General features: G+C 42.6%; 1 protein-coding gene across 3 annotated transcripts; it reads right to left on the bottom strand.

Moving 5' to 3' along the window:
- Positions 1 to 492: 492 nt before the first annotated feature.
- Positions 493 to 13,335, bottom strand: akna (AT-hook transcription factor). Of its 3 annotated transcripts, XM_053863403.1 has the most exons (23): positions 13,016 to 13,335; positions 12,654 to 12,742; positions 8,808 to 9,543; positions 8,488 to 8,743; positions 8,311 to 8,385; positions 5,730 to 5,877; positions 5,543 to 5,655; positions 5,273 to 5,332; positions 5,087 to 5,205; positions 4,892 to 5,021; positions 4,668 to 4,816; positions 4,337 to 4,594; positions 3,865 to 4,087; positions 3,546 to 3,652; positions 3,204 to 3,424; positions 2,986 to 3,136; positions 2,166 to 2,294; positions 1,932 to 2,071; positions 1,671 to 1,775; positions 1,447 to 1,545; positions 1,279 to 1,371; positions 1,058 to 1,184; positions 493 to 960 (listed from the first exon to the last, which is right to left on the bottom strand). In XM_053863403.1, exons 3-23 carry the CDS (start codon positions 9,401 to 9,403, stop codon positions 699 to 701), a joined length of 3,561 nt encoding a protein of 1,186 aa, XP_053719378.1. In that variant the 5' UTR covers positions 9,404 to 9,543; positions 12,654 to 12,742; positions 13,016 to 13,335; the 3' UTR covers positions 493 to 698. The 3 variants fall into 3 exon arrangements, with proteins under 3 accessions (XP_053719378.1, XP_053719364.1, XP_053719371.1); XM_053863389.1 differs by lacking the exon at positions 12,654 to 12,742; XM_053863396.1 differs by lacking the exons at positions 12,654 to 12,742; positions 13,016 to 13,335 and adding an exon at positions 11,126 to 12,271.
- Positions 13,336 to 14,184: the final 849 nt, after the last annotated feature.

A 14,184-nucleotide genomic window follows, 5' to 3' on the forward strand; every position in this document is an offset into this window, starting at 1 on the left:
TCAACATATATTTTCTTGGTTTCTCTTCTAGTGCAATGTAAAAACCCTCCAGTGGTGAATGGCTTTGTTCATGAAACAGACTTTCAGACACTTTGATTTGTGCTCCTCTACAGTTGCAATACTGCACTATGATGCGTTTCTGTGATGCAAACGCTTGTTTTTATTTATTATTTGTGTTGTATAGGAATTACTGTCAAATCTATTATGTATATATCAACCTGATATATAACAGCTAGAGCATTGGCATACAAGTCCGTCCTAAACTGTTTAACTTATTGGGATTGTATGTTTGCAAGTGTTGAAGCACAAACAATACTTCATGTGTAATATGTACCAAGGCTGTCTAATAAATTGGCTTCCATTACATTCAAGTCTACTGCTTTGTCACAGTTTGTGAAGCTTTATATATATAGTGTTGAAATGATAAATGTGTGTGCTACAGCAGTACAACCACGTGGAAGACGAAAACCTGATGAATAACAAACTAATGAATGAGTTTACAATCAAAGTTTTTAATTAAAAAAAAACAGTGTAAAGGTAGAATGCACATTAAAATGAAAAATAAATCACATGATCTTCAGATTTTGGGAATAGTGCATGAGATCTAACTATCACAGAAGACACTAGTAACATCACAGCACGTTGACTTTCGTCACCACTTAGTCACCTGAGTCTTTTACAGTTCTGTTGCTTCTAGGTCAGAAGGAGCAGGAGTGAGACAGCAGGTCCTGGTGCTGCAGGTCCGAAGCCAGAGAACGCACAATGTGTCTGGACCTGCGCTTCATCTTCTGAGCTGCTCGCACGGCTCGGTCCAGAGAGTCCTCCAGGAAGCTTTGCTCACCTGAAGACGGAGCGCGTCTCACGCTCTTGCTCTTAAACGCATGGTGAACTTTGACCCCTGAGGGAGCGTCACCTTTGCTGGCAGGAGACATAAAAACGGGTTGGAGGTTCGGGTACAACCTAAGGAAGACACACCACGGTGACACAGCCAAAACAAAATTGTTAAATTCTATTTACAGTATGGCAGCTTGACTCGATACTTTTTAGCAATACATACAGCACTGACGGTGGACACACTGGAACACACTGCACAAATGGAGGAGCGTGAGTGTGTCGCTCTTTGTCCTGAGGCCCAGCAGGTGTGGACCGGCTGTGACCCGAGGAATCTCTGCCTGGGTGACCATCTGTAGGTGACAGTTGAGAGGGGAGAGCTGAACACGACACACGAAACTACAGTTTACAATACTGAGCAATGAATTTGATGAGTTTGAAACCAACCTGTCTCAGTGCTTTTAGAATACTGACACTGTCCACAATGAGGGCAGTGACCAGAGGCGGTGCGAGCCGGCTCTCTACCGCCACCATCTGGCCCTGATAGAGAATGGCAGTAAGAAATCAGTTTCCTTGTGGAAGCACCATCAAGTTAACAGCACTAAATCTGCTTACATTGAAAACATGATGAGAGATGACACAAACAGCGTGGACAAGGAGGGTCTTGAACTTTCCGTCGATCGAGTTCTTCAGCAGACACGCGAGGATCCTGCCCTGCAAAGTCAGTCGCTACCATTATAAACACTGAACGATACTCCCCTGAGCTTTGAGTCAGACACAAGTAAGATCCTGGGCAGTTGAAAGTGTGGGTTTAAACTTGGAGTTGGGAAGGTTCTTACTGTGTGTCTGGCTGCTGCTGCAGACGGTGAGTGAAGCTGCACCCGTCTGAGTGAATCTTGACACCAGTAGTGGGTGGGTGGAGAGCTCCTGTTCCGAGGAGCTCACTGATGGAGAGATCAGGTTTTATTTGTCTTCATATATTAACAGTTGGGCATAAACATTCAATAAAACCGTAAATTAAAAAGACGTGACATTGAGGAAATACAGTTGAAATTGAAAGACAAATGCATTTTCATGTGGGTACACAAGCTACGACTTACTGATGCGATGTCGCTGTTTGAGTCTGGATGCAGATCGTGATCTGGTTTTGCTCGTGTGTTTCCTTGGACTTTTCATCTTGGACTCATCACAATCAAATCTCACTTCTTCTCCACTAGTATCACTCCATCTGGTTTTAGACCTGAACGAGAGCTTGGTATAAGATACAAGATAGTAGTGGGCTCTGACAATGAGGTCACTGTTTCATGAAGCCCTACAGGGAATCACCAACAAACCTTTGACGCGGTGTGGAAGTTTTCGACGGGCCAGACATCAGAGCAGGGAGTTGGCCTGTCTGCTTCAGAGAGCTTTTTATTTTGTCCCGTAATCGGTCCACTTCCACCTGCAGGTTGCGAACCACATCTCTGCCAAAAAAACAAAAAACAAATCACTACCATAAAAACAATTTAAAAGGCACAAACTGGAAGTGGTGACAAATCATTGGCTGCTTTTACATGAGCAGGAGTAACCTGTCACTCATCTATATATATCTCAGGGTCACTCACAGAACTTCACAATATCATGTAGAATCTTAGCGGCTCGCTCATCTATAGGTTAAAAAAAATCTTTGCAGGGTCACTGTCTGAGTATCCTGACTGACTGAGGAAAAGTCGTGCTCATGTTAAAGCAGCCACCAATGCTGCACGCATGCACACACAGTTAGATCACGCCAAGCAGCATGTACCTGCAAAAATGTTACCAAGTTCATAAGCAGGCAACTGTGGAACAAAGCGATAAAACAAACGTTGAATATCAAGTGAACTGATTTGCAAGGTTCACGACAAAAACTAATCTGATGATTCATTAAAAAGTGTTACCATTTTCAAAATCCCAAATAAAGGACCTAACTCAGTTGTGCAATTCAATATGTTTTTTATTTGCACTTTAATCTGAAGAGCAATTTTAAACAATGTTGGTTGATAATACTGAACACATTCAGTGTGGGTCAATTCTCTTGCGCCCATAAAAGAACAGTCTTCTCCCATGAGTGGAGAAACTGAGTCAGTGACCTGTTTTTTACACATGATTGTGGCAGCAGCTGCAGCAAACACTCACTTGCAGTCCTCCACCTGATGGCAGCCAACAGCTTTTAGAACATTGTCATGGCGATGCAGAGTGACGGAGGTGGAGCTCTGGGAGGACACACACCCTAACATGAAGCGTTCATGAAACTGGTCATCCTGACCATCAGCAGAAAGGCTGGGTGCTGCAGGGGAGAAGCGAGATTGAAGTCGCCTTCAACACACGTTGACTTTGCATCGGCTCAGACTCACGTTGGTCACTCTCCATCTCAAACTCAGAGGAGTCGCTCAGAACCCCAGCTTTTTTCGCCCATTGTAAAGGAGAGGAAATGGGACTTTCTGTTCTCCTGGCTTTTCCAGAGCCTGCGGTGGAAGACCGTGTTCTGCTGGATGAAGAGGAACGAGGGGGAAGGCCTGGAGATGACCCCGTCACTGTCCCCGGTGCCTCAACCTCCAGATGGACTGGAGAGCCACTGTGTCGCAGGAGAGAGGAAAACGATCAATAAACAGATGCGGTTTAAAGCGTGGCCTCTTTGTTTTGGGGGAAGGGCCTGATAAATTTAGGGGAAGAAGATGAACATTTAACAACCTCACCGTTTTGGCACCTTCTGGTGGTGAACAGCAGTAGTAGCAAGATTGAGTCGACTGCTATCTGAACCCACAAACCCACTGTCCGTCTCTGGGGAGATGACGCCGTCCGGCTAGAACACACATTTGCAATAATATGATGTCCCACAATGCATATATTCAACAGTCTGACGTAGACCCGGCTAACTCTTTAAATATCGATCTAAATCAGAGCACTATAACTATCTATTCTGGCAGCAATCATAACCATAAGTGAGCCATAAGTCATACATCATAACGGATTTGAAGTGGGATCAAGGCTGCTCAGACACACGTTGAAACTTGCCTGGGAAACGGCCTTTCTTATTCTACATTGTGTTTTTGGACTCAGTGGCGCAGCCATATCCAGTCTGCAGCAGGACGATTTAAAGGCTTCTGCTTCCTTGCAGCTGTCAGGAGGATGATTCGAGGGAGAAGCAGAATCCTCAAGTAGCAGAGAGGTAGGTTTTCTGGTTAGCAGTTTGGCTGAGGAGGTGTGAGCTGAGTCCCGTGGGTCAAATTCAATCCGGCTGTGAAGGAGAGCACAATATTAAGTACTATAGTCCTCACATAGGAGACACAGAGATACAGCTCAAGATTGTGTCCAGCAGCATTTTCAGAAAACAAAGGAGAATAAAGATGAAATTCAACCTACATTCACAAAGCAATGTCCTGTGGTATGCAAACAAAAGTTAGCTGAATGACACACACTGTAGACTCAATATCTCAGTATAAAAAAAACAATAATATTGGCTTTGTATGTTTGTAGTGTAAAGCACCTTTGCGTTTCAGAATCCATTTTCACACATCCAGTATGTTGCTTGTCGTCACAGTGTTTGGGTTTAAAATCACTTCCCACTGAATTTTCCACACTTGGGCGCACACTTCCGCTGTGCCTGGACTCTGCATCACGGTGTGCAGAACATCTGACAACTTCATTCCCCTCACGCCCAAACTCTATTTCAGTCTGGACAGCTGCAGATGAATGGGCTTCTCCTTCCTCGCCAGATCCTTCCCAGACGTCGTGGTTCTGAGAGCTGATGAGAACATCAAGATAAACTTGTTCAAGTCTGTGTCGTCACAAACTCATCACAAGTGAAAGAAACCTACCTGTGTGACAGCGTGTTTACATCTTCATCATCTTCATATCCATTCGGAGGTTTGAGGTAGATAGATTGTAGCCTAAAATCGTCATCGTCAGAGCTCACTGTCTCAGGAGTCGACTCAAGTGAATCACCATGGAAAGTTTCCCGTGTGTTCTGCAAGCAGTTTGTCATCATGTTCCAGTAAACTGATCCACTTTAGCAGTAACAGATCTCTGTGAGGACTACTACCTTTGCGTGAGAAGTAGGTGCTAACAGCACAGTGTCCTCTAACTTGGGCAGTGTTGGCGTGGCCTGCTCCACCTGCTTCTTCAGCTCATCCATGTGCTGCCCACACAGAAGAATCAGCTCCTCCAACTCCCTGCAACATCAAAGTCCTTCTTTTGTGAAGCAAGAAAAACCCAAACCGTCCCCTCCACCACTCACCGGTCCGGATCAAAGTGGCTGACTGGTTCTCCCATCTGCTGCAAGGATTTCTCATGGTTCTTGGCAGTAAGGTAACTCCTTTCCAGAGAGGAGAGACCATGGTGCAGTTTGGAGAAACCCTGCCAAAGAAGACGGTACAACGCTAACATTCCAGCTTACTATTTCCCCAAGGCTATAGGTTCTTACCGAGATCTGATCCACAGATTTGAGCTTTTTCTTCTTCAGAAGGTCATCGAAAACCTGCAACTACAAAAACATCATCTTAATATTTAAGTGATGCTGATAAACCAAACATTTACTTCACATCTGCAGGAAAAAATGGACTCATTTTTCAAGTGAAAAAACTTAAACGGAAGCAAACCTCCTTCCATCCTACAACACCTGATGCTGTTGACAGGTTGTCGGCACCTAGTTATTGACAAAACAATTCGATGACCTCAGGAGAACGTCCTCTACCTGCTGGAGAAACTTGTCGGCCTGAGCGCAGAGTATGTCGGACAGCTCCCGTCCCAGCTGAGATTGAGGGCCTTGAGCAATTGTGGCGGGTGAAGAATCGGGGGAACCAGCTCCTAAATATCCAACAGAGAAACAGATCTGTCAAAAACTGGAGCAGCTGTCGGACAGTTGCCCTTTAATGCTTCACCTTGCTGGTTGGAGTGTGAGACTGAATGAAGTGCATCGTCGGCTCTTTGTGCTTGAGGGAAACACAGCGACAGGAGCTTGGAGGTTTCGTTGGCTGCTTGAGACTTCACGGACTGAATTGGTGCTGGGAAGTTATAGTTGAGGCCCACCTTGGCAAGAAAGCGGGAAATGTTGATACAGGTACATTTGATTCAATTTCAGTGTTGTGGTGGAGTTTATGAACCGGATCCAGGACATTTTTGTAGAAGTTGTCATTCACTTGTGTGGATTGTCACTGACAATCTGACAAAAAAGACTTAAAAAAGCATACAATCGAGTCACTAAAATGAATCAACTTCCATGTGACCAATGTGATGAAGTGAGCTGGAATTGTTTGTATGACTCTGTACTCGGGTTACAAGGTAAAACTGTCTTGGCAACTCGGAGCCAAGATGCTCACTTCAGTGGCACAGGTTCAAATCCCAGTCGGGAAACTTTTTGTTTTCCATGAAACAACACAATTAATGAATGATGGAAGTTGTTTCATGGATTTGATGGTATTCTGTTCTTTAAAGTTAAATAACTTAGCGTTATGGTGGCGGAGAAGTGCAAAACACATTTACAAAGTTTTGAAACAAATTAACAAACTCTTGAAACAAATTTACAAATCGCGAAACACATTCACAACATTTCAAACAAATGTAAAAATCTCTTTATCTTTTTTCTTGAGTTTGTCAGTGTATTTCTTAATTTGTAAATTTGTTTTCAGTTTGTAAATGTGTTTTCAGAGTTTGCACTCACTGGAAACAGATTACAACCTGGGAAAACAAATTCACTACCTCTCAAAACACATTTTACACAAACACATTTACAAAGTAAGGAAAAAATCTCTGTTAAAGAAGTTTGAAATGTTGTAAATGTGTTTTGCTTTGTAAATTAGTTTTCAAAACTTTGTAGATTTGGTTTGCACTTTTCAGCCACTTGACACACCAACACCTTCAGAAGCAAAATAAAATGCAATAAAAATCCACTATGCAGTTATGCATTTGTCCCCGTGATTTATGTTATCGGGGGTCAAAGGTGGGGTACAGCTTAGGCATCATACGGTGCATGTCTTTGGACAGTGGGCTCATGTAAAAACTGCACGCGGGGGGGAACTTCTTGCTGCAATTCTGCATGATCGCTGACTCATACATCAGCAGTGCCCCCCGCCACAGGCACCTGCTATTTTTGTCGACTTGTTCTAGTCTGAATGTGGGAGGTTATAATCAGTAATAAACTGGTGCTGATTGTAGAGCACTTCTGAGTGCACTTGTTCTCTTGATCTTCTTGATCAAAAAAAGACATTTCACCATTTTAAAACATTTGAAAAATATATTTAATGAAAGAAAAACACTATTGTAATATAATGATATAACAATACATCTCACAACTAAAACCACTTAGTACATAAAATAAAAGTGCAATTCCTTTGATAACAGAAAGAAAACTAACATCAATTGCGTGTTCTGGTCAGGGGTTTCCAAAGCAGATCAGCCGACCTCTACAACCTTTCCAGATCACCTGGCCTCCCTCCAGACCTCTCCCCATGAGCTGTCCCTCTGACAGACTCACTTCTATTCCTCTCTTTCCTGGTGCTTCTTGTCTTCCTGTCTACTTGGCAGTAGCTCTGACAGGAAGTCATACATTTTTATTTTTTCAAACTTTCACTAGTCCTGTGACCTATACGCAGGTGGGACTTATATAATTTCACACGTTCTTAAATGTCATTTCACACTGGCCGACACAGCCAAAGAGTAAACAATACACTTTGTTGCGCCCCAATAATCTAGATTGTGTCCCACCACTGAACAACTTGGTAGTGCCCCACTCTAGAAGTCTGGCGAGGTCACATGAGACAGAAGGGTCAAAAGAGTCGGAAGCGTCGGAAGAGTCGGAAGCGTCGGAAGTGTCGGAAGCGAAGGAAAACACATATCATAAAAATGGACACAATTGTGGTGCTTTTCCATGTCGTTAAATGGGGAAAGAGCAACGTCACAAGAAAATGACATGAACACTCGCGGAACTAAAGTTTGCATGTAACACCGGACACATGAAGAGACCAGGTGAATGTATTCAGTACTCGTGATTTAAAAATAATATTTTTATTATTATTATTATTAGTATGATGAAGTTCCCCCTTTGCCTCCTTGTTTCCGACTTGGTTCACTCGTTCCATGTCACGTCAAGAGTGTCAGGACCTCTGTGGCATTAATACTTTAGGCAAAATGAAAAAAAAAATCTTCTGACTTGTATGTTTTTTTTAATACTTCACAATACGTTTTTACTGGTGTGACACCTAGTCCGATTAATTTCATATCAGTGATATCAATTTCTCACATAATGCCCATGTTTGGTCCACATTGTGTCAAAAAAGTGTCAAACCTCTTCCACATCTGTTTCATCAATATGCGTGCAAGCCAACACAACACCCTGTCACAACATCACAAGTTTCTTTGGTATCTGTTCAAAGTCAAGGCTATACAATGATGGTGCGTTTTTGGGAGCGCAGCAGATGTTGAACTGATGTGCAGTGGTAGATAAAAGGTCAGTGAAGGAACTACCTTGGCTTCCAGACGCAGACGATCAATAGTGTTCTCCGCCTCAGCATATTTAATCAGCAGGTTGTTGTAGTCTTCCTGACCACGGAAGGAGATGGGCGTCAGTACAAATACAGCAATTCAGTTTTCTTTCCCAGACAAGTTAAGCAGGAATAGATGTGGAGCAGTGAGTGAAAACACCTGGAGCTGCTCCAGTAATGTCGTGGCCTGGTCGGGAACAGTGGTGGACGGTTTACCACCGTCGGGTCTGTCGCAGGGCCCTTTCACCAGGCTCTCTGTTGCAAAGTCAGCAAGGGGCGTACACTCCAACAAAGGCTGCGGTGAGAGCGATTTCTTCCCACAGCTCAGCCTGCTCTTGGGCGGCTTGTAATCACCTCTCGGGAAGCGGACTCTGGGTTCAACCTTGGAGAAGTTTGGTTTCCGGAGGCTCCCCTTTCTAAAAAACAAGAGGTTAAATAATAAACATTTCCTTAAAACCAAGAGTGGATTTTGACCCTCACCTTGACTCGTGAGGTTTAGAAGTGGAAAAGGCAGGACAGGAGGATGAAAGAGGACTCCGGGGTGTTGGTAGGTGAGGAATTCTTGAGATGACCGAGGGTTGTTCAGGACGCTTCTTTGGATGTGAAATATTAGGATGAGCAGGCGTGAGCGTAGAAGTGTCAGTATCACAGTGTTGAGCAGCAGGGCCTCCCAGAAGACTCAGGTTAGGGTGGCATGTTGGGAAGTGATCTTTTGTGGCAGGACCCAAGATCTCGTCTGTGTTCTTGTCTCCATTATTCACCACACTCTCTAGACAGTCATCCTCCCTCCCAAAAAAGACCACAGGCTCATCTATCGCACCAGGATCTGACTCCTCCGGCTTGAGGAAATCGGGCTCACATTGAAGATCCAACTGATCATGGAAATCCTCGAGTCGAGCCGCCCCGACAGCGTCCGTCAACCCAATGATGCCGTTATCATCCATCTGGGTATCAAAGTCATCTTCGTGCTCCCATTCTTCTTCAGACCCCACGGAGCTGGTAGGTGAGCTACAGGTGGGTGCTGGGGTCCAAAACAAAACCCCTGTTGTCATTTTAGTTCGAGTCCTGGTTGCCATCCTTCTGGTTGATGTCAGGTCAGCCAGGGACAGATACTTTCAGTGGGTGAGGAGTTCGCTCAGAGGTCAAATGTGCTTTTACATCCATGGTGACAGCAATTCAAAGTGTTGCAAGTGACACTGCAGCATCCATGTAGGCCCTGAAATAATCATTTTTAAAAAGTTATCAGCGTGCATCAATTTAGTTTTGTGCATTTGCACTTTGGGCCGCGTATTGGCAGGTATCCTTTGATACTAGATGTGTCCAAACATTGGAGAGGTGACACTATACATTGTGATATATTACGATACTGTTTCAACATTAAATCATCCAACAGAGGAATGAATCGCTCCCTTAGTCAACAAAATGATTCTCTCAAATGCAGCAGCATATCCAAGTATCTATGTATTAAATGCTCATATATCTGGCTTTAAAAATCAGGACAATATCACACAATAAAGTGTGATATTTCAGTGAAAATATCGAAATAATAGTTGAGTGTATCAACATTTTCTTAAACCCTGATCTGCACCGTGCTAGGACTGAATATTTTCGCAAGTTCATAGAAGGAAGGAAAAGCAAATTGGTGGGAAAAATGCGGTAAAAAAAAGGACGTACATTTGTTTTTGTGTGTGTATGCAGTGTATTTATTTACACCACTTTTGAATGGTGGCTCACATTCAACTAGATTTTTTTTGGTCGTAGGCAAACTTACAAAAAGGGTGCAAGTTGTAAGTGGATGTGATCACACTTAAAGAATGGAAGCTGTTTAAAAGTCATGTGTTGAGGTCTATTTGTCACCCGGGAATTCATCTGAAGCCACAGCAGTTCCCATAGCAACACCAAAACACAAGCCAGCCTTCAGTGTCACAGCCTTCGACAGAGAACTACTGAATGATGCTCAGGTTTACACACGCGTCAGTGAGCCAAAATCTCACACTACACCTGATACACATAGTGCATTTCAGAAACACAATTATGTCTCATAGATAGTTGGCAACTTAACACTTGCTGGGTTTCCCTCTGCCACTGTCTTCTCATGTCTCCCGCCTTGACTAGTCACTTCACTGCAACGGCATTAGACGTAGAAGTCTTCAGCCTTTACAAGCAGATACAAAGCTACAAAACCATGGCGGACCCAGGCGCTGTCTCTTGCTGTCACTCAGCTGACTTACACTCAATTTTGCTCCATTTAACCTTGACTTGTGTCGTAGCTCAAAAAACAAGAGAGAACACTCAAGTACAACACAGTGTTTTAAGAAGTGGAACAAGTCTGTCCACCGCGTCCAAGCTGGGTCTCTCATAAATATGGTTTTCGTTTCAGTTTCAGACAAAAATCTGGAGGCCACAGTTGCCAAACAAAAGCAGACATAGAACAGAAACAGACGCAGCTCACCATACACATCTAGACAGGAAAAAAGAAACTAAAATATGCTAAGATTGCACACAAAACGTAGGTTGCACAGTAAAAATACATTTACACTCAGCTAGTAGCTTTATTTAAATAGAAAAAAAGAAAGAAATAACAATTAAAATGCCTCAATCACAATTTGCTCACAAACAGCCTTCATTAAAGTTGCACGCTTGCTAGTTTGAATTAGAGCAAAACAAATCTGGGATTCAATATTTGGAAATTCTCCACCCAGTTAACATGTCTATTTAAGAAGCAACTATCTAGCTTTAGATCAGCCATATCAGCCACATATAACCCTTCAGCTCTGTTAAAATAGAGCAGAACTCACCTGCAGCTTTGCGAGTTCCTATCTAGGACCAGACTGGGACATTAAGCTGATCTAAACCCCCAGACTGGGGGCTTCATGGCCCACAGATCTTGATGATCTGGGTGCTGTGCCAGCAGACAGCGGTACTGACATGACAGCTGCCAGCCGTGTCCAGAGCAGAAAGTATGGAAGACACTCCAACAAGTGGATCCAGACCTGGTTCTTCTTGGAGTGCAGCAGAAATGAATCATGGAACAGAAGGGCAACTAGACGCTAGTCTAGGCTGACAGAGCTGTTCCAAAGAGTCTAGAGTAAATCCTCTTAGAGCACAGGAGTATCTGCTCAGACTTAAAGTGGACCACACTGTTGCAGTGAATAATGAGTAGCAGGGACTGAGTAGAGATTTGGATGTAATGTTAGGTAAAATAAGGTACTAACTGTAAATGGTAATCATTTTTATGGCATGTTCAGAAACTTTTTAAAAAGATGCATAATTACTAGTGCTGTCATTTTAATGCGTTAATTCAATGAATTAATTACGCCGCAATTTAACACATGAAATAATTTCAACGGTTCTTCATTTTGCCTCATTTAGGCGTGTTACACTTCTATTATTCATTTTGGAATCGCTATATTGAGCTGAAGTGCCTATTTGAGACAGCCTTATTTTATTTCAGAATTGTATTTATTTAACTGAATCGTTGTATTTGTATTAAATTTTTGAAAACAGCCTTATTTTATTTATTTAACTGTATTGATGTTTGTTTTACATTTTTGAAAACAGCCTTATTTTATTTATTTAACTGTATTGATGTTTGTTTTACATTTTTGAAGACAGCTTTATTTTATTTATTTCACTGCATTGCTGTATTTGTTTTTGAATAATGCACCTGAGCCTAACTGAATTGCGGATGTGCCTGACCTTTACTTTTGGATTTAATTTATGAAGCACAGTTCTTCTCTTCTTACTGTATTCAATTGATTAGTCATGCACTACAATTTTTTAATACCCTAGAACTCAAATTCTTTATCAGGAGACCTTTAGCAGATATGACATAAAAATGCGATTAATTCGGTTAATAAATTACAAAATCCTGCAATTAATTCGATTATTTTTTTAATCGAATGACAGCACTAATAATTACACATTCCAAAAAAAAAAAAAAAAAAAAAAAAAAAGGACTGATAAGTCAGATTTCAGAATCAGAAATACTTCATTTATCCAGGGGAAATCGCTTAAAAGTGGTTGTAGAGGGAGTTTGTAAACTGAACAGTGGGTGCAGAATTACATCAGGACAAAATAAACCTTTAAATAATAAAGCTCAATTGTAAGACATGATTCATATAGCATGCACACCAGTGTGGCAAAGTGTAATAACGCGTACTTGTGTTGTAAATAACGCCATAACAAGTGGGGCGTTTGATCTAAACGATGTGCTTAGTGCTTTTAAAAAGTCGAGGAGACTTGCACAACAACAGTCAACCAACCAGTCAGACTGGACGACGGCGCGGAGTTGTAGAACAACAATATGATAAATGAGAAACTCACCCCGAACTTCGTGTTTAACAGGCGGCAGCGAGCTAAGTTCACTGGTGTCGGGAGATTTCTGCGGTCCGTTGCCTTGTAGCCAAGGAAAACTACAGAGAAAGGTCCACCCCTTTGTCACCATGGTGCGCTCGCCACAACAAATCTTTACAACTGCCAACTTGGAAAACAAAAGTCTGAAGGAACGTCGGGACCAGGACGACACCACCGGTGAATGACGCATGGATTACTATGTTATTACACTTCGTTCATTTGAGTAGATGGTCGAGTTCTGCACATCTTCAAACCATGACGACTATTCCAGTCGCAGCATTCTGTTACATTATACCGTTGTAGGAAGAAGATCAAACAGCCTTCATACTTACTGACTGATATTCGCCGTAAAGTCCGTGCGTGGAGATCGTGTCCCTCTCGTCTGGACTTCGGGGTTACGAGTTCGCGTTCAAATAGAATGAAGTGATTGGTTAAGAATCCCTGAAGAGGCGGGACGTGTCCAGCTCTCAAACACTAACACGAGTGTTATTCCAGCGCAAGTCCACAAGAGTGCGCTATTCGCTCAGTGTAACTGGTTTGACTTCAGTGAAGGAAGTTACGAAATGATCCATGCCCCGAAAGCTTATATTGCTGCAATGAAGTTATTGCCGTCAACGCGTTCTGTTGAGCTGTGAAGTCTGCAGTCCTTCAGTGAAATATAGTTTCTTTTCTGATGTCAGATTTGGGTCTACCCTGGTGAAAAAACTCAAGTTTAAAGTGGCCTTTTATTGACAACAAAGCCCTTAGTGTTGTGTAATAATACCTCAAGTCTGAGAATTAACATTAAAGGGAAGTAATAAGGAAAGCAATAGACAGAACATGGCTACCGTTTCCATCAATGAACATGCAGTTCCGCTCTCTCTGCCTGCACTAAAGTGTTGAGGTGATTTTAAGTGTGCAAAAAGATTATAAATAGCTTCGCTGTGTGTGTTGCAGTGGGATGCTTGCGGAGGTCAAGACAAAAACTCAACCCATGCGGAAACATTTTCAGCTCTTTGCTTTGCAGCTATGATTCAGCACGAGCCTTGGAGGAAGATTATTATGGGGTGTTATGTTGGGCATCAAGGACAAGCAACCTGCTGTGCCTCATTCCAAGCTGCAGGCTACAATTGTCCAAATCAAAGTGCAGAACCATCAGAATGTAAAGGTCTGGAGGTGAGCAAGAGCAGGAAGATGCATCTAGTGACAAGTGATGCTTTCAATAATGATGAAAACTAAACAGTAGTGCCCACCTCACAGTGACAGTATTGAATGGCTTTTTGACCTGAGTCCCGTGATAAGAAACTATACGAAGGTACAAACCTCAGAATACCTTGTTTTGCCTCTAAAATACACAATGAAGGTGGAGCTCCTTGCTACAATGGAACACAAGTTCCAAGCAAGTTTTCTACTTGTGTTGCTCAAAAACATGTATTCGAAGTGGTGAACTTAGTTGGAGAAAACGTGAAAGCTGAGACGGTAAAACACACACAGTGGTAGTTTTGTGCATTTATTTTATTGA

The sequence above is a fragment of the Synchiropus splendidus genome, chromosome 1 (genome assembly GCF_027744825.2).
Source record: "Synchiropus splendidus isolate RoL2022-P1 chromosome 1, RoL_Sspl_1.0, whole genome shotgun sequence".
Lineage (NCBI taxonomy): Eukaryota > Metazoa > Chordata > Actinopteri > Syngnathiformes > Callionymidae > Synchiropus > Synchiropus splendidus.